This window comes from Hippocampus guttulatus, chromosome 12, assembly GCF_054856545.1.
Source record: "Hippocampus guttulatus isolate MCC_2025c chromosome 12, RoL_Hgut_1.0, whole genome shotgun sequence".
NCBI classification, from domain to species: Eukaryota; Metazoa; Chordata; class Actinopteri; order Syngnathiformes; family Syngnathidae; genus Hippocampus; species Hippocampus guttulatus.
In genome coordinates this window covers 20,413,938-20,438,701 of record NC_141272.1, presented here as the reverse complement: position 1 = coordinate 20,438,701, position 24,764 = coordinate 20,413,938, and the positions used below count along the sequence as shown (strand labels likewise).

At 47.4% G+C, this 24,764-nt stretch overlaps 1 protein-coding gene across 3 annotated transcripts in view; it reads right to left on the bottom strand.

The window, feature by feature from the left end:
* brip1 (BRCA1 interacting helicase 1) overlaps positions 1-24,764 on the bottom strand; it is a 75,451-nt gene that overhangs the window by 48,584 nt on the left and 2,103 nt on the right. For all 3 annotated transcript variants that reach the window (XR_015102477.1, XM_086125576.1, XM_086125575.1), the window contains exons 2-6: positions 21,849-21,957; positions 19,276-19,470; positions 6,676-6,803; positions 1,462-1,572; positions 473-739 (exon numbers count right to left, since the gene is read on the bottom strand). Coding sequence is in view for 2 of the 3 variants with exons in the window: in XM_086125576.1 (XP_085981702.1) it covers positions 473-739; positions 1,462-1,572; positions 6,676-6,803; positions 19,276-19,470; positions 21,849-21,957 (810 nt within the window). In the remaining variant the exon portion in view is untranslated. The remainder of the gene's footprint in view (positions 1-472; positions 740-1,461; positions 1,573-6,675; positions 6,804-19,275; positions 19,471-21,848; positions 21,958-24,764) is intronic.

Genomic DNA, 24,764 nt, shown 5'->3' with positions numbered 1-24,764 from the left:
ATGCTGGTACTGTACCCTCATATACTTACACAAAAAATCCTAGTGGGGGAGCCAACTCTCCTTCGCCATTTTTCACTGATCACGGCGGGGTGCCGGCCCCCCGTTAAAAGTGATAAGTGAAGGATCACTGTCATCTGTATTTTATCGAACTGATGCACAGAAGGGTATCTTACTATACAGTATTTGATTTCTATATGCATTTAGCATATAGAAGAGACCCATTACTCAATGGCAATCAATAATATCATACTGTGCACCCCCCTCAAAGATGGCACAAAACCGCTTAACTGCAAATCTAAATTAAGTGCAAGAACTAATTTTGTGTACATTTTCAGAAAAACAAATTGCCAGTAAGTATGCACCCCGACCAGTGCAGAGACGTAAAAAAAAGCTCAGGTTATAAAGTGAAGCCCACTTATGTGGAATTGCCCCAAAGAATTGTCTGTGTATGAGGATGTTGGTAAGCACTCACATCTTTGGCTTCCATTAGGTCCTTGCAGAGGTCATTCCGGTTGGAGTGAGGGGCCACATTTGGGTTGACACAGGTATAATCTCTGCTGGATAATATGGTCATTGGAGCAGTGGAGTATGCCGTACGCTTCATCTCGTGAACAACTTGAGTTATTTGTTTATGAGTGCGTGTGCCAAAAAAAATTTTGGGGACCTTCCTTTTGCCACCTTTATCCTTTGCACTATCCTTGGCTGATGCACATAGGCAGTGGGAGCATGATTCAGGGGACTAAAATGGGGGAGGGGGGAGAACAAAAAGATATATTAGATTACAACAAAAAGACATACATCAGCGTGGGTCCTCAACCAGTCCCTATAAATGAGTAAAATTATTGAGCCACAAAAACTGTTTCAAACATGTTTTGGGAAGTATTTAGTTCATTACACCTAATTTAAAAAAAAGTAATTTGCGCAACACTTATCATGACATGTGGTCATGATAATTGTGAAGTGTAATTTTCAGACCTCATCTGTAGTATACAGTATATAAGAAAAAAATCTTGATCCAGGACCAATCTCTGTATTGAACCAATCTCTGTATTCATCAATGGATGTGACAGCTTCTTTTTTACGTTTACAATGAGCTTGTCGCAGAACTGTAGCATGAGCTCTCTGAACCACTGGTGAAAGGAGACTTTGATTCTCTCTCCTTTCATCTATAACCACTTCTAACAACAAGGCATATGTAGGAATAGGTGTTACGAATGTATTCTTGTCTGTTTTACGTTGTGTGTTCTGTTGTGTTATTTTATGTTAAATGTCTGTAAAGCACTTTGTTACAGACTAAAGATATATTGTATTTTGTATATTTGTTTTAACTTTACAACAAATTGAAAAAGTGAGAACATTTTTGCCCATGTTGAAAACAAGAGAAATAGAATATGCCCAGTGGGACTCAGTGAAATACATTTTCATATGTTATTATATATTATATATTCCATGTAAACTCACAAGGCAAGGGGACAACACTCGAGGTCCATGGCTTTTGGGGTCCATAGATGAACTCTGAGGACATGAAGAATGATTTTCCAGCCTCGGCATATCTTCTGAAAAAACAACTCCCTACAACAGACACTGTGTTTTACTTCTCGGAAGAGTAAGTGTAAAATATCTACCTTCAGAACAATGCAGGAGCAGACAGTGGCTTGCAAAAGTATTCATCCAGCTTGATCCACATTCACGTTGCCATAAAGGTATAAAGTAAGTTTATTTTACTGTGATTTAATCTAACAGTCCAACACAAAGTGACACATTATTATGGATCAGTACCTTTCACAATCAAACTGGCTCAGTTCTGATTGCCAGTACCTGGGAATCAATATGGGTATTTTCCGTACTTTTGTGCGGGGTTTTCTGGTCATAAATATGAAATACAATAAAATCGTAAAAAATGTCCTATTAAAGATATTTTTTCAATATCTAATCTTTGACAAATAATACATCATCATGATTAAAAAAAAAACAAGAGAATGCACTTCATGTAGAGAATATGTATGAAGGCTGAAAAAAAATTTTGTTGAATGATGTCAAATGATAGTGATTGCCATGGAATGATATTCAAGACCTGGAATTTGCAGAACATGACGGTGGAATAGTTTAAAAACTCAACTCAACTGTATTTCTAGAGCACTTTCAAACAGCTATCGCTGCATACAAAGTGCTGTACATGGAACAACGAAGATATACAGTACAACAGTAAAGCAACAAATCGGTAACAAAGACGGTAGAAAGCACCGAACAGCAAAGAGAATAAAACAAAAAAAAATTGAATATCTGGCTTTTATTTTGGTATTTTTAAAAATATGCAGATGTCGGAGTAAGTTGAACAGTCAAAAGTTGGAATGGCCTGAATCTGTCAAAAAGGTGTAAATTAGAGGGGCAAAAGAAACACACATTTTTGGCCTTTATTGTGCATATTGAAAACAATTGTGGAAGGAAGCATGGACACACGGATGCAAGGAAGCAAGGAAGGAAAAGAGCAAGGACATTAGCAAGCGTGGAAACAAGGAAGCAATGATTCAAGGATGCAAGGAAATAAGGATGGAATGAAACAAGGAAACTGGGAAACAAGGAATCAAAGGTGCAAGGAAATGAGGTAACTGGGAAGCAAGGGACAAGGGTGCAAGGAAATGAGGAAACAAGGAAGGAAAGAAGGAAGCAACGAAACAAGGAAGCTAGGAAAAAAGAAAGCTTGGAGGCAAGGGAACGAACAAGCAAGGAAAGAAGGAAACAAGAAAGCAAGGAAAAAAAGGATTCAAGGAAATTAGAAAGCAAGGAAGGAAGGAAGCATCCAGTGTCCCTCGTGATTGGGAGGCCTACACACATTACCGTACCTAATATTTTGGCTAATATGGCCGACCCATTGGTGACGCCAAGGGAGAAGGATGAGTTTTTTTTATGTATTCAAACCCTTCTGGCCCAGACATTGTGGCATCTTGTTGCTTTGAAGCCAGAGATAACTTCATAAATCTCATCAAACCAAATGCATCTCCACATGTCAACTTGACATTGCAGGACCAAGAATGGCTTCAAGGTATGGACACAGGAACTGCAGGTACAACCTCTCAATGCAGTTTTTGTCTGAAATGCATTATCTATGAATGTAGGCTTTGTTTAATTGTTTTTCCTGCTAACTTTGCATTAATTATAACATAAGGCAAAATTATGTGTGTATATATATATATATATATATATATATATATATATATATATATCCATCCATTTTCCGAACCGCTTGATCCTCACTAGGGTCGCGGGGGGTGCTGGAGCCTATCCCAGCTGTCTTCGGGCAGTGGGCGGGGGACACCCTGAATCGGTTGCCAGCCAATCGCAGGGCACACAGAGACGAACAACCATCCGCGCTCACATTCACACTATATATATATATATATACTGTATATATAAAAAGAAGGAACACGAGAAACTCGAGAAATACCAAGGGCTCAGAGAGGAGCTGGAGAGAGCCTGGAAGGTAAAGGTGGCAGTCGTGCCTGTGGTGGTCGGCGCACTCGGGGCAGTGACCCCCAAACTAGATGAGTGGTTGCAACAGATCCCGGGAACAACATCGGACATCTCAGTCCAGAAATGTGCAGTGCTGGGAACAGCAAGGATACTGCGCAGAACCCTCAAGCTTCCTAGCCTCTGGTAGAGGACCCGAGCTGAATGAGGGACGGACACCACCCGAGGGGTGAGACGAGGATTTTTTTTTAAAAATATATATTAGAGCTGTCTGTTTAGCGCGTTTTTATTGGCATTAATTTAAATGAATTTTAACGGGATAAATTTTTTTCTCACGAGATTAACGCGGCACACGTCACAGCGGATGTTACGTTGCTCTAGAAATAAACCAGAAACAAAACAACAAGCGCACTGCATAGGTCCACGCACGTTTGTTTTGCCAGCCACAGCAGCGCGAGACACCAAAAACGGATACTTAAAGAGTTTATGAATGGAAAACTTACTTTTAAAAAGTTGCCAGATTGCTCCACTGACAAGACCAAAGTTACCTGTATACAGGTATACGATGTATGCCACTGACGCGATTGTTACTTGTTTGGAACTATTTTGTGTGGAAGGTTACAGTGTGGCGGCCCAGTGGTTAGCACGTCGGCTTCACAGTGCAGAGGTACCGGGTTCGATTCCAGCTCCGGCCTCCCTGTGTGGAGTTTGCATGTTCTCCCCGGGCCTGCGTTTCCTCCCACATTCCAAAAAAAAAACATGCATGTCAGGCTGATTGGACGCTCTAAAATTGTCCCTAGGTGTGAGTGTGGGCGTGGATGGTTGTTCGTCTCTGTGTGCCCTGCGATTGGCTGGCAACTGATTCAGGGGGTCCCCCGCCTACTGCCCGGAGATGGCTGGGATAGGCTCCAGCACCCCCCGCGACCCTAGTGAGGATCAAGCGGTTCGGAAAATGGATGGATGGAGGTTACAGTGTTCCGTGTCCATATAAATAGAGCGGGTGGAGCTTCTCTGTGTTGTCTGAAAGTGACGGTGAAGTTCAGCGGTGCAGTGGTAGCGACCTAGCGAAAATAAAACGTCTCCAGTGTTGTCATCGAACCAAGTGTAGTCATCCGAAATGATGTCTACACAAAACCGTAGAGAGACTTCCGCGCAAGAAGGACCAACAGAATCAACATAGCCAGACTGCTGTGTTCAAAGCAAACTTGAGAAAAACCAAGTATGCAACCATGGCTTAAATCCACTATAAATCCACTATAGGCTGAGGACTAGTTTACCTTAGATGTGCACTTTATAATGTTATATTGCTCTGTTTTGATTCCATAAAAAGAGCTGTTAAAGCAGCTGTTGTGTGACAAAATATTTTTTTTCACTGTTGTTGATGGACAGTAATGTTGTGTGAGAGATTATGTGTGAATAACTGCTCCAAGTGAAAAATGTTCATGTAAAATTGAAAATCAAATTGTTATTTCAGTATATATTTGCATTTTGCACATAGAAAACTGATTCATGATTCCATGTTGATGAGAGCATTAAAATGGGGAAAAATAGGACAAAAAATATAAAAGGAAATTTAGAAACGATAAAAAATGTGTGAATAATCACGATTATTTTTAGTGAATTTGAGTTAATTATGACAGTTGCATTTTTAATTAGATTACATATTTTAATCGTTTGACAGCTCTAACATATATATATATATATATATATATATATATATATATATATTTACATATATGTATACAGTTTTTCCCCCCCGATTTCTTTAAAAGCACGGGCATCATAGAGTCAACTGAAACTTGAGACAAACAAAGAATTGAGTCTCAACTGAAACTTGAGATAAAGGTTGGCTATTTCACACATCTGCCTGACTTAACAGATAAAAAGGCTTCCCTTTAACCCCCTCCGCGTCACTTGTCGGCACTCCTGAAATTTCTGTTTTGCTTTTCTCTTCAAGGCTTTCTTCTGAAAACCTTCTTGTGAGAATGTGCTTCTGTCACCTGTCTTTAAAAAAAAAAAAAAATCATAAAAACCTTTCCATCTGGTGGAATTTTCATTTTATGCTTTTCCTTGTTTTGTTTGCAATCCAATGAGTCTGGAGTCTCCACAGACGGCAAGAATCCCACATCAGCCACTGGCGATGAGACTTCCAGCTGTTTCGGTTGTTGGTCCATGGAACCACCACGGGCTTACCAGATTCACCATAACAATCCAGATGCTCGGAATACAAGTTGACACGTAAACTGGCCTGGCTCTTCTTCTGAATGATATGAAAACCATCCATGGTCGCCATGACGGAGCTTCAAAACTGCACGAGGTCCGAGCCACGAAAATACGACCAAGGTTTAGTTTTCCTTATTTCCTTCTCCTATTTTACTTTTTTTTCTTCTTTTTTTCAGATCCAAACAAGTAAAAAATCTGTGTCCACTTACTCATCACGAGAGACTCCGCGGATCAAAAGTGCAAACCTCGGAGTTCAACAGGGCTTCAGTTTAGTGCACAGAAAAATGTGGCAAACAGTATCTAACGTGCGTCCACCCGTCTCACTAGTCAACATCATCGTATACTTATACATTAGACATCCCATCTCTCCCTCAGATGCCTCCTTGCCGTAAGATAGAATGTCTTGTATGTTTCAACAGCAGTAGATTTTAAACATTGTGCATATACAGATGTCAAGTGTGTGTGTGTGTGTGGGGGGGTGCCAATTTATTAAACTTACTATTTTGGTAAAATGACTGCCAATGTATTCAACTGTAGCCCCCTACATATTTAAAGTCAGTCTTAACAAGGGTTTTCGTCATTTCCCCCTCTAGAAACAGAAAAAAATTGATGTGCTGCCCCAGGTGAGCAGGATTAATCCAGGCATTACTCCTGAGTCGCTATTAATTACTACTGATCCCCAAACATCACTACACTAGATAAGACCAAAATTTACAAAATTGTGCATCTCTGGTGTAACAAACACTGTGTTTGTCGCTGAACCATTTCCATACAATAGATGCCGACCACCTATTTTGTGGAAGAATAATCACAGGTGCTGACATACCATGTCAAATAAAGGTACTTTGACCAAATAAAGTGTTTGATGAAATTGCAGAATCAAATTATGCAAAAACAAAATTGTGCAGGTACCAAAATTGTGTTCTGAGTCAGTAACAGATGATGCTGTAAATACAAGAAAGAAAAAAAAAACCTTAATCCTACCTTCGGTTCAGCAATGCGAATACGTTTCCTCTCAGGCTGGAAATCTGCTTTATCTTGGTCACCGATGGGGGAAAATTGGATTGTCTCACCCAGTTCAGAGGGTGACCTTTTTCCAGTAACGGACTTGACTGCCAAATACAATGAAAATCAAGTGAGAACATTTGACAAATATTCTTGATGCACAATATGAAAAAAATTCAACTGATACTCTAAACGTTATTTTTTTAGCTTTGTATGGCCAATACCGATAAACTCATATTTTTAAATGTGGTAGTTTATTTAGGGTCCAAAATTATAGCTAGAAAAAAAAAGTAACTCTACAGATGTGACTAACTTACTGCCCTATGGCTTGCAGTTGGGTCCTCCTTGACATTTTAATGCCGTGATCTGTAGCAACAGTCTTCTTTAACGGTCGCTTTAAGGCTTCATTTTAGGAGATGACACCATATGCCAGGGGCCGGGAACCTATGGTTCCCAAGCCATATATGGCTATTTCTGATGATTGCATCTGGCTCGCAGATAAAACAAAATATTCTCGCTTGTTAATCCATCCATTGATTTTTCACTGCTCGTGTCCTATTCAGGGCTGCAGTTGCAGGAGCAATTTTAATTGGATGATACTGGCCTAAGTAGGCCGTTGCTGTGGAAACAGGTAAACGCCCCCCTTTTGAATCAGCCCAAACGGTCATTAGCTCAAAGCTAATCCGAAGGTTTAGGATTCTTATCGTCCATCCATCCATCCATTTTCCAGCGCTTATCCGGGGTCGGGTCGCGGGGGCAGCAGCTCCAGGAGGGAAGCCCAGACTTCCCTCTCCCCAGCCACTTCTTCGAGCTCTTCCTGGCGGATCCCGAGATGTTCCCATGCCAGCTGGGTGACATAGTCTCTCCAGCGTGTCCTGGGTCGTCCTCGGGGTCTCCTGCCAGTGGGACATGCCCGGAACACCTCACCAGGGAGGCGTCCAGGAGGCATCCTAATTAGATGCCCGAGCCACCTCATCTGGCTCCTCTCGATGTGGAGGAGAAGCGGCTCTACTCTGAGCCCCTCCCGGATGACCGGGCTTCTCACCTTATCTCTAAGGGATCCTGCGGAGAAAACTCATTTCGGCCGCTTATATCCGGGATCTCGTTCTTTCGGTCACGACCCATAGCTCGTGACCATAGATGAGGGTTGAGACGTAGATGGACCGGGAAATTGAGAGCTTCGCCCTTTCGCTCAGCTCCTTCTTTACCACGACAGACCGATACAACGTCCGCATCACAGCAGACGCTGCACCGATCCGCCTGTCGATCTCTCGCTCCCTCCTGCCCTCACTCGTGAACAAGGCCCCAAGATACTTAAACTCCTCCACTTGGTGCAAGATCTCCTCCCCGACCCAGAGAGGGCACTCCACCCTTTTCCGACTGAGGACCATGGTTTCAGATTGGAGGTGCTGATCCTCATCCCAACCGCTTCACACTCGGCTGCAAAACGCTCCAGTGAGAGTTGGAGAGTCCTGCTTGAAGGAGCCAACAGTACCATATCATCTGCAAAAAGCAGAGATGCAATACTGAGGCCCCCAAAACGGACCCCCTCAACGCTTCGGCTGCGCCTAAAAATTCTGTCCATAAAGGTGATGAACAGAATCGGCGACAAAGGGCAGCCTTGGCGGAGTCCAACCCTTACTGGAAACGATTCCGACTTATTGCCGGCAATGCGAACCAAACTCTGACATCGTCAGTATAGGGACCGAACAGCCCGTATCAGGGGGCTCGGTACTCCATACTCCCGAAGCACCACCCACAGAACCCCCCGAGGAACACGGTCAAATGCCTTCTCCAAGTCCACAAAACACATGTAGACTGGTTGGGCAAGTTCCCACGTATCCTCGAGGACCCTGCTATTATTCATATTTTATAAAAGCATTATCAATCAGATTGCTGTGTTTAGACTAGTGGGGGTGTATAAAACATTGTAAAGAAAATGTTGGATTTGACTTAGCCTTTAAGTCCTGCAACTTGTTTGGGCATGACACGGGACACGGTCAAATGCCTTCTCCAAGTCCACAAAACACATGTAGACTGGTTGGGCAAGTTCCCACGTACCCTCGAGGACCCTATTAAGGGTGTATCCACAGTTCCACGGCCAGGATGAAAACCACACTGCTCCTCCCCAATCTGAGGCTTGACTTTCCGACGGACCCTCCTCTCCAGCACCCCTGAATAGACCTTACCAGGGAGGCTGAGGAGTGTGATCCCTCTGTAGTTGGAACACACCCTCCGGCCCCCCTTTTTAAAAAGAGGGACCACCACCCCCTCTCCGTGAGCCGTCACCTTACCGTGGTGGAGGGGTTTGTGTGTCCCAATGATCCTAGGAGCTAAGTTGTCTGGGGCTTTATGCCCCTGGCAGGGTCACCCATGGCAAACAGGTTCTAGGTGAGGGACCAGACAAAGCACGGCTCCAAGACCCCTTATGATAAAAAAAATTAAAGGATCTCAGTTTCCCTTGCCCGGACGCGGGTCACCGGGGCCCCCCTCTGGAGCCAGGCCTGGAGGTGGGGCTCGTTGGCGAGCGCCTGGTGGCCGGGCCTACACCCATGGGGCCCGGCCGGGCTCAGCCCGAAGAGGCAACGTGGGTCCCCCTTCTCATGGTCTCACCACCCGTGGGAGGGGTCAAAGGGGTCGGGTGCAATGCGAGCTGGGCGGCAGCCAAAGGCGGGGACCCTGGCGGTCCGATCCTCGGCTGCAGAAGCTAGCTCTTGGGACATGGAATGTCACCTCTCTGGCAGGGAAGGAGCCCGAGCTGGTGTGTGAGGTAGAGAAGTTCCGACTGGATATAGTCGGACTTGCCTCCACACACAGCCTGGGTTCTGGTACTAGTTCTCTCGAGAGGGGTTGGACTCTCTTCCACTCTGGAGTTGCTCATGGTGAGAGGCGCAGAGCAGGTGTGGGCATACTCATTGCACCCCGGCTCAGTGCCTGTACATTGGGGTTCACACCGATAGACGAGAGGGTTGCTTCCCTCCGCCTTCGGGTGGGGGGACGGGTCCTGACTGTTGTTTGTGCATATGCACCAAACGGCAGCTCAGCATACCCACCCTTTTTGGAGTCCTTGGAGGGTGTGCTGGAGAGTACTCCTGCTGGGGACTCCCTTGTTCTGCTGGGGGACTTCAATGCTCACGTGGGCAATGACAGTGAGACCTGGAGGGGCGTGATTGGGAGGAACGGCCCCCCCGATCAGAACTCGAGTGGTGTTTTGTTATTGGACTTCTGTGCTCGTCACGGACTGTCCATAACGAACACCTTGTTCAAACATAAGGGTGTCCATATGTGCACTTGGCACCAGGACACCCTGGGCCGTAGTTCGATGATCGACCTTGTGGTTGTATCATCGGATTTGCGGCCGCATGTTTTGGACACTCGGGTGAAGAGAGGGGCGGAGCTGTCAACTGATCACCACCTGGTGGTGAGTAGGCTCCGATGGTGGGGAAAGATGCCGGTCCGTCCTGGCAGACCCAAACGTATTGTGAGGGTTTGTTGGGAGCGTCTGGCGGAATCCCCTGTCAGAAGGAGTTTCAACTCCCACCTCCGACAGAGCTTTTCCCATGTTCCGGGGGAGACGGGGGACATTGAGTCCGAGTGGACCATGTTCCGTGCCTCTATTGTTGAGGCGGCCAATCTGAGTTGTGGCCGTAAAGTGGTTGGTGCCTGTCGTGGCGGCAACCCTCGTACTCGCTGGTGGACACCAGCAGTAAGGGATGCCGTCAAGCTGAAGAAGGAGTCCTATCGAGCCTTTATGGCCTGTGGGACCCCAGAGGCAGCTGACGGGTATCGACTGGCCAAGCGGAACGCAGCTTCGGTGGTCGCCGAGGCAAAAACCCGAGCGTGGGAAGAGTTCGGTGAGGCCATGGAAGCCGACTTCCGGACGGCTTCGAGGAAATTCTGGTCCACCATCCGACGTCTCAGGAGGGGGAAGCAGTGCACCACTAACACTGTGTACAGTGGGGATGGGGCACTGCTGACTTCGACTCGGGACGTTGTGAACCGGTGGGCAGAGTACTTCGAAGACCTCCTCAACTCCACCAACACGTCTTCCTTGGAGGAAGCAGAGTCTGAGGACCCTGAGGTGGGCTCTCCTATCTCTGTGGTTGAAGTCACCGATGTGGTTAAAAAGCTCCTCGGTGGCAGGGCCCCAGGGGTGGATGAGATCCGCCCGGAGTTCCTCAGGGCTCTGGATGTTGTGGGGCTGTCCTGGTTGACACGCCTCTGCAACATCGCGTGGTCAACGGGGAGAGTGCCTCTGGATTGGCAGACCGGGGTGGTAGTCCCTCTTTTTAAAAAGGGGGACCGGAGGGTGTGTTCCAACTACAGAGGGATCACACTCCTCAGCCTCCCTGGTAAGGTCTATTCAGGGGTGCTGGAGAGGAGGGTCCGTCAGGAAGTCGAGCCTCAGATTGAGGAGGAGCAGTGTGGTTTTCGTCCCGGCCGTGGAACAGTGGACCAGCTCTACACCCTTAGCAGGGTCCTCGAGGGTATGTGGGAATTCGCCCAACCAGTCTACATGTGTTTTGTGGACTTGGAGAAGGCGTTTGACCGTGTCCCTCGGGGAGTTCTGTGGGGGGTGCTTCGTGGGTATGGGGTACCGAACCCCCTGATACGGGCTATTCGGTCACTATACCACCGATGTCAGAGTTTGGTTCGCATTGCCGGCAGTAAGTCGGAATCGTTTCCAGTGAGGGTAGGACTCCGCCAAGGCTGCCCTTTGTCGCCGATTCTGTTCATAATCTTTATGGACAGAATTTCTAGGCGCAGCCGAAGCGTTGAGGGCGTCCGTTTTGGTGGCCTCAGTATTGCATCCCTGCTTTTTGCAGATGATGTGGTGCTGTTGGCTCCTTCAAACAGGGCTCTCCAACTCTCACTGGAGCGTTTCGCAGCCGAGTGTGAAGCGGTTGGGATGAAAATCAGCACCTCCAAATCTGAAACCATGGTCCTCAGTCGGAAAAGGGTGGAGTGCCCCCTCCGGGTCGGGGAGGAGATCTTGCCCCAAGTGGAGGAGTTCAAGTATCTTGGGGTCTTGTTCACGAGTGGGGGCAGGAGGGAGCGGGAGATCGACAGGCGGATCGGTGCAGCGTCTGCTGTGATGCGGACGTTGTATCGGTCTGTCGTGGTGAAGAAGGAGCTGAGCCTAAGGGCGAAGCTCTCAATTTACCGGTCGATCTACGTTCCAACCCTCATCTATGGTCACGAGCTATGGGTCGTGACCGAAAGAACGAGATCCCGGATATAAGCGGCCGAAATGAGTTTTCTCCGCAGGGTGTCCGGGCTCTCCCTTAGAGATAAGGTGAGAAGCTCGGTCATCCGGGAGGGGCTCAGAGTCGAGCCGCTTCTCCTCCACATCGAGAGGAGCCAGATGAGGTGGCTTGGGCATCTGATTCGGATGCCTCCTGAACGCCTCCCTGGTGAGGTGTTCCGGGCATGTCCCACTGGGAGGAGACCCCGAGGAAGACCCAGGACACGCTGGAGTGACTATGTCACCCAGCTGGCCTGGGAACGCCTCGGGATCCCCCGGGGAGAGCTGGAAGAAGTAGCTAGGGAGAGGGAAGTCTGGGCTTCCCTGCTAAAGCTGTTGCCCCCGCGACCCGGCCCCGGATAAGCGGTAGAAGATGGATGGATGGATGGGTGAAGAGAGGGGCGGAGCTGTCAACTGATCACCACCTGGTGGTGAGTAGGCTCCGATGGTGGGGGAAGATGCCGGTCCGTCCTGGCAGACCCAAACGTATTGTGAGGGTTTGTTGGGAGCGTCTGGCAGAATCCCCTGTCAGAAGGAGTTTCAACTCCCACCTCCGACAGAGCTTTTCCCATGTTCCGGGGGAGACGGGGGACATTGAGTCCGAGTGGACCATGTTCCGTGCCTCTATTGTTGAGGCGGCCAATCTGAGTTGTGGCCGTAAGGTGGTTGGTGCCTGTCGTGGCAGCAACCCTCGTACTCGCTGGTGGACACCAGCAGTAAGGGATGCCGTCAAGCTGAAGAAGGAGTCCTATCGAGCCTTTATGGCCTGTGGGACCCCAGAGGCAGCTGACGGGTATCGACTGGCCAAGCGGAACGCAGCTTCGGTGGTCGCCGAGGCAAAAACCCGAGCGTGGGAAGAGTTCGGTGAGGCCATGGAAGCCGACTTCCGGACGGCTTCGAGGAAATTCTGGTCCACCATCCGACGTCTCAGGAGGGGGAAGCAGTGCACCACTAACACTGTGTACAGTGGGGATGGGGCGCTGCTGACTTCGACTCGGGACGTTGTGAACCGGTGGGCAGAGTACTTCGAAGACCTCCTCAACTCCACCAACACGTCTTCCTTGGAGGAAGCAGAGTCTGAGGACCCTGAGGTGGGCTCTCCTATCTCTGTGGTTGAAGTCACCGATGTGGTTAAAAAGCTCCTCGGTGGCAGGGCCCCAGGGGTGGATGAGATCCGCCCGGAGTTCCTCAAGGCTCTGGATGTTGTGGGGCTATCCTGGTTGACACGCCTCTGCAACATCGCGTGGTCAACGGGGAGAGTGCCTCTGGATTGGCAGACCGGGGTGGTAGTCCCTCTTTTTAAAAGGGGGGACCGGAGGGTGTGTTCCAACTACAGAGGGATCACACTCCTCAGCCTCCCTGGTAAGGTCTATTCAGGGGTGCTGGAGAGGAGGGTCCGTCAGGAAGTCGAGCCTCAGATTGAGGAGGAGCAGTGTGGTTTTCGTCCCGGCCGTGGAACAGTGGACCAGCTCTACACCCTTAGCAGGGTCCTCGAGGGTATGTGGGAATTCGCCCAACCAGTCTACATGTGTTTTGTGGACTTGGAGAAGGCGTTTGACCGTGTCCCTCGGGGAGTTCTGTGGGGGGTGCTTCGTGGGTATGGGGTACCGAACCACCTGATACGGGCTATTCGGTCACTATACCACCGATGTCAGAGTTTGGTTCGCATTGCCGGCAGTAAGTCGGAATCGTTTCCAGTGAGGGTAGGACTCCGCCAAGGCTGCCCTTTGTCGCCGATTCTGTTCATAATCTTTATGGACAGAATTTCTAGGCGCAGCCGAAGCGTTGAGGGCGTCCGTTTTGGTGGCCTCAGTATTGCATCCCTGCTTTTTGCAGATGATGTGGTGCTGTTGGCTCCTTCAAACGGGGCTCTCCAACTCTCACTGGAGCGTTTCGCAGCTGAGTGTGAAGCGGTTGGGATGAAAATCAGCACCTCCAAATCTGAAACCATGGTCCTCAGTCGGAAAAGGGTGGAGTGCCCCCTCCGGGTCGGGGGAGAGATCTTGCCCCAAGTGGAGGAGTTTAAGTATCTTGGGGTCTTGTTCACGAGTGAGGGCAGGAGGGAGCGAGAGATCGACAGGCGGATCGGTGCAGCGTCTGCTGTGATGCGGACGTTGTATCGGTCTGTCGTGGTGAAGAAGGAGCTGAGCCAAAGGGCGAAGCTCTCAATTTACCGGTCGATCTACGTTCCAACCCTCATCTATGGTCACGAGCTATGGGTCGTGACCGAAAGAACGAGATCCCGGATACAAGCGGCCGAAATGAGTTTTCTCCGCAGGGTGTCCGGGCTCTCCCTTAGAGATAAGGTGAGAAGCTCGGTCATCCGGGAGGGGCTCAGAGTCGAGCCGCTTCTCCTCCACATCGAGAGGAGCCAGATGAGGTGGCTTGGGCATCTGATTCGGATGCCTCCTGAACGCCTCCCTGGTGAGGTGTTCCGGGCATGTCCCACCGGGAGGAGACCCCGGGGAAGACCCAGGACACGCTGGAGTGACTATGTCACCCAGCTGGCCTGGGAACGCCTCGGGATCCCCCGGGGAGAGCTGGAAGAAGTAGCTAGGGAGAGGGAAGTCTGGGCTTCCCTGCTAAAGCTGTTGCCCCCGCGACCCGGCCCCGGATAAGCGGTAGAAGATGGATGGATGGATGGATGGATGGACCACCACCCCAGTCTGCCAATCCAGAGGCACTCTCCCCGATGACCACGCGATGCTGCAGAGGCGTGTCAACCAGGACAGCCCCACAGCATCCAGAGCCTTGAGGAACTCCGGGCGGATCTCATCCACCCCTAGGGCCTTGCCATCGAGGAGCTTTTTAACCACATCGGTGACTTCAACCACAGAGATAGGAGAGCCCACCTCAGGATCCTCAGACTCTGCTTCCTCCGAGGAAGGCGTGTTGGTGGAGTTGAGGAGGTCTTCGAAGTACTCTGCCCACCGGTTCACAACGTCCCGAGTCAAAGTCAGCAGCGCCCCATCCCCACTGTACACAGTGTTAGTGGTGCACTGCTTCCCCCTCCTGAGACGTCGGATGGTGGACCAGAATTTCCTCGAAGCCGTCTGGAAGTCGGCTTCCATGGCCTCACCGAACTCTTCCCACTTTTTGCCTCGGCGACCACCGAAGCTGCGTTCCGCTTAGCCAGTCGATACCCGTCAGCTGCCTCTGGGGTCCCACAGGCCATAAAGGCCCGATAGGACTCCTTCTACAGCTTGACGGCATCCCTTACTGCTGGTGTCCACCAGCGAGTACGGGGGTTGCCGCCACGACAGGCACCAACCACCTTACGGCCACAACTCAGATTGGCCGCCTCAACAATAGAGGCACGGAACATGGTCCATTCGGACTCAATGTCCCCCGCCTCCCCGGGACATGGGAAAAGCTCTGTCGGAGGTGGGAGTTGAAACTCTTTCTGACAGGGGATTCCGCCAGACGCTCCCAACGAACCCTCACAATACGTTTGGGTCTGCCAGGACGGACCGGCATCTTCCCCCACCATCGGAGCCTACTCACCACCAGGTGGTGATCAGTTGACAGCTCCACCCCTCTCTTCACCCGAGTGTCCAAAACATGCGGCCGCAAATCCGAAGATACAACCACAAAGTCAATCATCGAACTGCGGCCTAGGGTGTCCTCGTGCCAAGTGCACATATGGACACCCTTATGTTTGAACAAGGTGTTCGTTATGGACAATCCGTGATGAGCACAGAAGTCCAACAACAAAACACCACTCGAATTCTGATCGGGGGGGCCGTTCCTCCCAATCACGCCCTTCCAGGTCTCGCTGTCATTACCCACGTGAGCATTGAAGTCCCCCAGCAGAACAAGGGATTCCCCAGCACGAGTACTCTCCAGCACACCCTCCAAGGACTCCAAAAGGGTGGGTACGCTGAGCTGTTGTTTGGTGCATATGCACAAACAACGGTCAGGACCCGTCCCCCCACACGAAGGCGGATGGAGGCAACCCTCTCGTCTACCGGTGTGAACCCCAATGTACAGGCACTGAGCCGGGGGGCAATGAGTATGCCCACACCTGCTCTGCGCCGCTCACCGTGAGCAACTCCAGAGTGGAAGACAGTCCAACCCCTCTCGAGAGAACTGGTACCAGAACCCAGGCTATGTGTGGAGGCAAGTCCGACTATATCCAGTCGGAACTTCTCTACCTCGCACACCAGCTCGGGCTCCTTCCCTGCCAGAGAGGTGACATTCCAAGTCCCTAAAGCTAGCTTCTGCAGCCGAGGATCAGACCGCCAGGGTCCCCGCCTTTGGCTGCCGCCCAGCTCACATTGCACCCGACCCCTTTGGCCCCTCCCATGGGTGGTGAGCCCATCTTATCGTTTCGGACCTAAATGAATAAGATTGAGAAAAGAAAAGATATTGATGAGTATGGTAGACTTCAGGACAGATGGACCAAAGGATTCGCCTTTGTGAAGAGAACATTTTATGCGGCGTGTCTAATTTGCAATGACAAAATACCACAGAGGAGACGGTCCAATGTAAAGCGGCACTTTGACATTCCCCATGCTACGTTGGCATCAAAATACCCTGCGGGAGACTCCAGAAAGGAAGCGTGCAAGCTACTGAGCAGGGTGCAAGCTAGCCGGCAGCAACTCCGCGTACGGACCCGGCAAGCTGACTATAATTCTGCTAGCTTTGCTTAACCATCGTGAGGAACGGAAAACCTTCACGTTAATGGTGAGTATTACCACAAAATTATTTTAAAGAATTCATTCAGATAGTTTAACCCAGACATAAACAATCCATTCATACTGTATATGATGGCGTAAGTCGCCTGGTACTTCCTCCCAGTCTTGGTAAATGTGCCTTTACCGCCTGTCATCAATTGCTCCCACGCTGCTCACAACTTCACTGTGAACACTCCGTTTACACCAATGTCCCTCCCGGAATGATGGCAAGCTCTCAATTAATTTTCTTCACTTGGTTTTTGACAGGAGCGGTGAAATGGGCGCGCAAGGAGTCACAGATCAACAGGAAGGTGATGCGTGAAAAAACCCCATCTGATCTCTTTACATACACCTCTCTCAGCCACTCTATCATTTTGTCCTTATCCATCCAGCCCTTTTGATTGGCCTTGACGAGGACTCCAGCAGGAAACTTTTCTTTCGGCGACGTCTTCCTCGTAAAAATGACCATAGGCAGATATTTCGGTGAAACCCATCATGCCCCGTGGTGCATAGATACCATGCTGGTCGCCTATTTCTCCATAGTATGGTTCACGATTAAGCCAAAAGTGAGGGGGACCTTGTCCACGCTGGATCTTTTTTATTGGTAATCGTGTTCCTGCAGTAGGTGGGGAAGATGGCCATCTTTGTAATTGCTGTGCCATGGTTGCCCTTGCGCGGATGCACCTTTTCATGAAGCGAAATCACCAAGATGGACCTCCTCGAAATTGTTCAATCTTCCGTCTTGTGCAATCACTGTTGCCTTCAGTCGAATGGTGAATGTAGAGATGCTTCTCTCGGCTGTTCTTTGTTCAATAATCCATTGTTGAAGTTGATCGAACAGTGGCCACCTCCCTTTTTTGCAGCAGAAACTCAATATTGTCGTCTTAACTTGAAGTTAATTTTCTTGCTTCCTCCAATTTTGGAACCATAGATTGATTGATGTTGAACTCTCTTGCAGCTGTTCTATTCACATTTACATTTACAACCACATAATGATAGCATGTCCTTTTAATTTTTAACTTCCATCATTTTATATTTCCTTGAGAGCCCTGAATAACTGGTGCAAAGATAAACAAGTTAAAAATATAAAATGTTGCTTCACATGAGGCAGGATATGGTGATGTATTATGATTTTTTTCCGATGAAAAATATTCTCAGAAGATCAAGATAAACAAGAAATGAAAATAGGTTTTTAAAGTGTTTGATTAATAAATTGTATTAAATTCATTTTGTAGAATGTCATTTTAAATATATAAAAATAGTACATTTATAACAGTGTGTCATGAATAAAGAATTAGATATTTGATCATTAGACTGAATAAAGATTGATTTCAAAACTCTGATCTCTGGCACGGTTCCCACTCTTCCACTTGCTTTTTATTTATGGACCTTTTAAGGACTTTTGAGGGCTAATTTAGCCATTTTTAAGGACTTTTTCTCCATTGAGCAGGGGATTCACGGTGGATTTAATGAACAGAAAGCCACATATCACTGAGCTGGTGTTCAAATCATTGCTGTATTGCATGTAGCCCAACAGCGGGGTTTGAGGGGAAGGGCGCCAGGCGCATTTTCCGACAAAACTATTAATTAGAAGGGTGGGGAAAATGACATACACAAATTAAATGAACACCACAGGTTAATTTTTTATGGATTTGTATTGATTTTAGAAGCTTTCCCTGACAATTAAAGACAATTAAGAACATAATTTTACAACTTCTTTTTTATGGATTTTTATGAACTTTAAGGACCGGTGGGAACCCTGTCTGGAATAACATGAGAGATTCAAACAAAACATTCAAACAAATTCAAAACTTCAAAAGATTAAATTTCAAATTTGAACATACACACAAAAGAAGGAACACACTCTACGTACAGCATATGCTGCCTCAAAGTGGCCTAAACTTCAGAACTCACCGTCTGAAAAAATTGGACTGAAGTACAGGGGGGCTCTGACTCTGAGTTCGCCAGACAAAGTGTGCTTGGTCATTTGTGTCAAGTGCACTGGTGACAAAGGCAGCCCGGGCTGCCAGAACTCATGTGAATTGCATGACATATGACCATCGACACTTAATATTGCTTCAAATGTCTCTGGGGTTCTTTGTTTCTCAGCATCAAGGCTCCTTCCCTCAATTAGTTATGCATGGATTGGAGAGGTGACAAGTGGACAGCGCGAACGCCGAACAATGCCGCATCTGCTTGTAGGGTTGGCTTTGGTTAGGGTGAGAGCAGTGTGCAATTGCTCATGTGTGCATTTTAGAGGTAACATTGCCCACCACCCTCATATCTTGCCTTTACAGTTTCCACCTCAACCTGCCTGACGTGTCAAACCGTTCCATGTGACCACTCAATGTATGAAAGATGAATGCAACTGTATCAACACTAGTGCTTTGGGCTGGCATCCGTACAACATCAGCAAATATGCTTCTGTGGCACTCAAAGGGGACATGGATGTACAGTTAACAACACTGCATATTACATTGTACACAAGCATATTATACATTCCTTAAATTTTGGATGGTATTTTTTTTTCCTCTGGATCAATGTATTTTATCGTATTTTAAGATAAGATAAGAAAACCTTTATTAGTCTCGCAATTGTATTTAGCTTGAATCTACTTTTTTCCCCTCATTTTGAAAAATAATAAGAATTGATACTTACTTGTGTCATTGCCGGTATACAGCTGATCTTTAAGGTCAACAACAGCAGCGTTGATGGAAGTGGCAGTTGAGGCAGATTTCCCTTTGCTATGGCACAGACATTGGCATGGGATGGTCATGTTTGACTTCGTAACATCACTAGTGTTTTTACAAGACTGGCTTTCATCTCGAGAGCTTCCTTCGGCTTGCAATTTATCTGGAATCACAAATTGAAAACAAAGGAGTATACTCCACCGCACCAGACACTTCAAAGCGCTCAAGGACTGCACAATTGCACACTTCTTGTCCTACAATTACTGCTACTGGTCACTTTAAAATGGTTCAATGATTTTTTTGCACCAACTGTACAACTGTTATAGTATTGTATTCTATCACTGATCACTTTAGCTCTGCTTGATACTTTGCACATTGCCTCACAGTTGTCACTGGGTGGTACCACCGCATTGCGGTTCACTTACATTACGAAATGTCCTTCCATACTTAATTTTTCCATACTTATTTGTCATGTCCTTGTTTATGATGATACTCATGCAGCGTGTTATACCGGAGACAAATTCATGTGTGTGTTCTACATACTCGGTATAACACGCTGCATTCGTATCATCATAAACAAGGACATGACAAATAAGTATGTATAGACTATATATATATATACACATATATGGTGTATATGAATGACGAAGAGAGAGGGAGAGAGATAGAGGGAGAAATCTTATCTACCATCTGTGGACCTCTGTCAAACGGAAATTCCCGAACCCGGAAAAAAAAAGTATGCATTAAACTTTCTACTACGATATTACATTTAATGGCCGATTCATAACAACGGAAGCTCCAGAAGCAACTCCCACTCGATACGACAGAAGAAGTGTATCCGCGCTGCTATTTTCCATCATTGGATCCAAAACGGCAACAAGTGACTCTTTATTGCAGTGAGTTTTACTCGAATTGCAGAAGTTTTTAATTTCATTCATTTACATTTACGTCCTGTAGATCATGGCATCCAAACAAAGAGGAACAGTAATGACCGTGGAAGAGACAATGATTTGTATCTGATTAAACGAAGCGGGTTACAAAGTATCAAACTTTCAGGAGACGCTTCGAGTGGGAAAGACTCAAATCTACGAGACTTTGAAAAACAAGGAAGCAATTCTTGCTCAAGCCGATTATAGCAATTTCCATGCTCAGAGTGAGTTGCTTGCGGCTCGACGGACAGTCGAGTCAATGAACGTTTCCTGGGATGGTTTGACTGTCATGGTATTAAAAAATTTCTGCAAACTGGACCACTAATAAGAGAGGAGGTGAGTTCCACAGCGCTAACTATGAGCATTGAAGACTTCAAAGCGTTCCGTGGCTGGCTTCAAAGGTTTGTTGCACGACATCAGCTGAGCAATGCTGAAATGTGTGGTGATCGAGGGGAGGTAAAGTTTCAGACAGTGAGTGAGTAGAAAGAAAAGCCACCAGGTCTCTTACTCGTCTCATTGTATCTAATCCAATCCAATCCAAATAGTCCTAACTTTGTTATATATACTGTATATATATATTTTTTGTATTTTTTTTATATACTTGTACTGTATGCTGCAGTTTTCCGGCAGTATATTGTTACACTTTGCTGCTTGTGTGGTTAACACGTGTATTTTGTTAACATTCTTGGATGTTCATACAGGACATATGCCATAGTTCAGGGGTGTCAAACTCATTTTTGTTGCGGGCCACTTTGGAGTTACGTCTTCCCTCGGAGGGCCCAATGAATGTTTAATCATCATGTAGTCTCGTTACTTGTACGCAACAGATGGATGGATTAGTAGTTTTGAAATCAGTCAACTATTTGTTCACTTATTGTTCAAGTGAGTGTAAACAGGGTCAGAAAATTCTTGCAAAATCTCCTATGTTATTGATGACACATGACAATTTGACATTTCGGGACAGATTTTGGAAAGGCTGGTGGAAGCATGTGTCATCTGCTTTCGCGGGCCACATAAAATGACGTGGCGGGCCGGATCTGGCCCCCGGGCCTTGAGTTTGACACCTGCCATCATTGTTTCACTGTTCTCATTTAAAAAAGTATGTTAGTACTTTAATGCGTTTGTTCTGTTGATGTTTGGTATGGACTGTCAACATGTGCAGTTTTTTATATTTAAGAAAACCTTTATTAGTCTCGCAATGGAGAAATTCCCAATTCACAGCAGCAAGGTTATGAAAGGAAGAAGTAGAACAACAAAATATAGGAGCTGCTGGAAAGGCAGCCACTCTCGCGGCGCCATTTTGAAGTCAAAATAACAAAAATAACACAATATGTAACGTATCTTGTGCTGACCCAGCCCACCTGTCAAATTTTAGAAATCAATGTGGGCCCCAAGCCAAAAAGTTTGCCCACCTCCAATCTAGTGGATGTGTAGCGCAACAGCAGCCACAATTGTAGCTCGTATGCGTCTTATAATGCAGTGCACCCTATATATGAAAAGAGTTTTTAAAGCAGCCATTCATTGAAGGTGCACCTTATAATCCGAAGCCCCCATCGTGCAGAAAATACGTTAATTAAACCCAAATAGAGTTAAGCAGAATTTTTTGACTTACCAAACTGTGCCTGCTGCCATCCCAGCGCTGAACACAGCAAGGCACACTTGCCACTTCCAGTAGGACTTTCCAGCAAACAATGCTGTCCATAATTCAACCCTCGTAGGATCTGTAAATTTGACAGCAAGTTTTAAATCGTATCCTGTTAGTCATGAAACGTTGTAGATCAACAGGGGCTGAAAAAGAAAATGACATCAAAGATTGCTGTCTGAAAAACTGAACTTTTCGAAATTAAATGCTTTGACTAACTCCGGTAAGAGTCCAGAAGTTACATGAACAAATGTTGGACAATTTTCATTGCTATTCTCAATGACCATCCAATTTGGGCAGCAGTACCTGATCCGTAAATAATTGGGCTTTGTAACAGGAGGGTCACAATTCAAGTCAAGCAGTGGACAAATGTTAAATATCAACTTGATGTTGGTGAGCTGTTCGTCTGCCTCCGAAAGACTGTCCTTGAGCACCCACTTTACAGCTCAATAGATGGTGTAACTGATTTTATTTTGGGACCCTGTTTTCAGTGCAGTTGCTGCCTTTGGGTTTCATCTTCCTTTCACTGCTATGCAGATGACAGTCAGATCTATGTCCAGCTGAGCAAAAAGTGCGCTCTCATTAAGGCCACTTTAGCCCTGTCTGGAGAAAATCCAAGGCCTGGATCGGTGCATCCACCTGGTTGGGGAGCATCCAGCAGCTTCCCACCCCACAACTTTCTTGAATTTCAATGAACAGAAAACCGTTATGGTGTTCGGTCCCGGTGGCCATTCTACATTACACCCTGCTGACTTAGGTGCCAAACACTTTCAAACTTGGGCTTTAAATTGGACGGTCATTTTAAATTGGATTGGAAAATTGGTGAAATCATGCTGATTTCATCTCAGGCAGCTGGCTACGGTAAAGCCTCTCCTTTCTCAACAGCACTCAGAAAAAGTAATCATTGCCTTCTCGGCTGGATGACTGTAATGCACTTTATTAGGGAGACGTCCAGTGCCCACCAGCCGGCGGGGAAGGAGGTGGGTTCTCACAGGAAGGTGAGGCGCCCACCCCGCCGGAACGGAGGGGAGTGCGAGTAGCCGCCCCACAACCCTATTTAATAATCAGGTGAGGGCCCTTACGGGGCCCGCACTGGGTGTGAACCTCGCAAGGCCCCAGCGAGAGTCGTACCGGGTGTGGGACCCGGGAGGGGGGGCAAGTCCCTGACGGGGGCCGTTTGCCCAGGAGGAGGAGGAGAAGGAGGAAGTGTCTCCAATAGGTCTTAAATGCTGCTGCGAACTGACTAACTGGAGCTTGAAGGAGGGGGCACAATTCTGGCCTCCCTTCACTGGCTCCCTGTACATTTTAGAGTTCTTATTTTTGTTTTTAAATCTTTAAATGGTCTTGCTACACCTTAACACTATCAGCCTCTCCATCCCCACTCTGTCCATTTTTAAAACACATTTTTTTTCTCAGGCTTTCAAGTCAGCACAAGACTGCATTATTTTCGTGATTCAGGGTGTTGTATTAACTGTTTTTAACTCATTGTTTAACTATATTTGCTTTTGTATGTCTAATTTATATTCTGGGGGCATGGTGGGCGACTGGTTGGCACGTTGGCCTCACAGTACAGAGGTGCCGGGTTCGATTCCGGCTCCGGCCTTCCTGTGTGGAGTTTGCATGTTCTCCCTGTGCCTGCGTGGGTTTTCTCCGGGTCCTCTGGTTACCTCTCTCAGGCAGCTGGCTACGGTAAAGCCTCTCCTTTCTCAACAGCACTCAGAAAAAGTAATCATTGCCTTCTCGGCTGGATGACTGTAATGCACTTTATTAGGGAGACGTCCAGTGCCCACCAGCCGGCGGGGAAGGAGGTGGGTTCTCACAGGAAGGTGAGGCGCCCACCCCGCCGGAACGGAGGGGAGTGCGAGTAGCCGCCCCACAACCCTATTTAATAATCAGGTGAGGGCCCTTACGGGGCCCGCACTGGGTGTGAACCTCGCAAGGCCCCAGCGAGAGTCGTACCGGGTGTGGGACCCGGGAGGGGGGGCAAGTCCCTGACGGGGGCCGTTTGCCCAGGAGGAGGAGGAGAAGGAGGAAGTGTCTCCAATAGGTCTTAAATGCTGCTGCGAACTGACTAACTGGAGCTTGAAGGAGGGGGCACAATTCTGGCCTCCCTTCACTGGCTCCCTGTACATTTTAGAGTTCTTATTTTTGTTTTTAAATCTTTAAATGGTCTTGCTACACCTTAACACTATCAGCCTCTCCATCCCCACTCTGTCCATTTTTAAAACACATTTTTTTTCTCAGGCTTTCAAGTCAGCACAAGACTGCATTATTTTCGTGATTCAGGGTGTTGTATTAACTGTTTTTAACTCATTGTTTAACTATGTTTGCTTTTGTATGTCTAATTTATATTCTGGGGGCATGGTGGGCGACTGGTTGGCACGTTGGCCTCACAGTACAGAGGTGCCGGGTTCGATTCCGGCTCCGGCCTTCCTGTGTGGAGTTTGCATGTTCTCCCTGTGCCTGCGTGGGTTTTCTCCGGGTCCTCTGGTTACCTTTCGCATTTAAAAAACATGCATGGCAGGTTCATGGAACACTCTATATTGTCTCTAGGTGTGATTTTAAGTGTGAATGGTCATTTGTCTATGTGTACCCTGCGATTGACTGGCAACCAGTGCAGGGTGTACCCCGCCTACTGCCCAAGAGAGCTGGGATAGGCTCCAGCACGCCTGGGTCCCTCGTGAGAATAAAGAGATTAGAAAATGGATGGATGGATAATTCATACTGAAGGTCGGGGGTCGGCAACACGTGGCACTTTAGTGCCCCCCAGTGGCTACCTAGAGCTTTTTCAAAAATGTTTGAAAATGGAAAAAGATGGGAGGGAAATATATATTTTTGTTTTAAAATGGCTTCTGTCAGAGGACAAACATGACACAAACATTATTA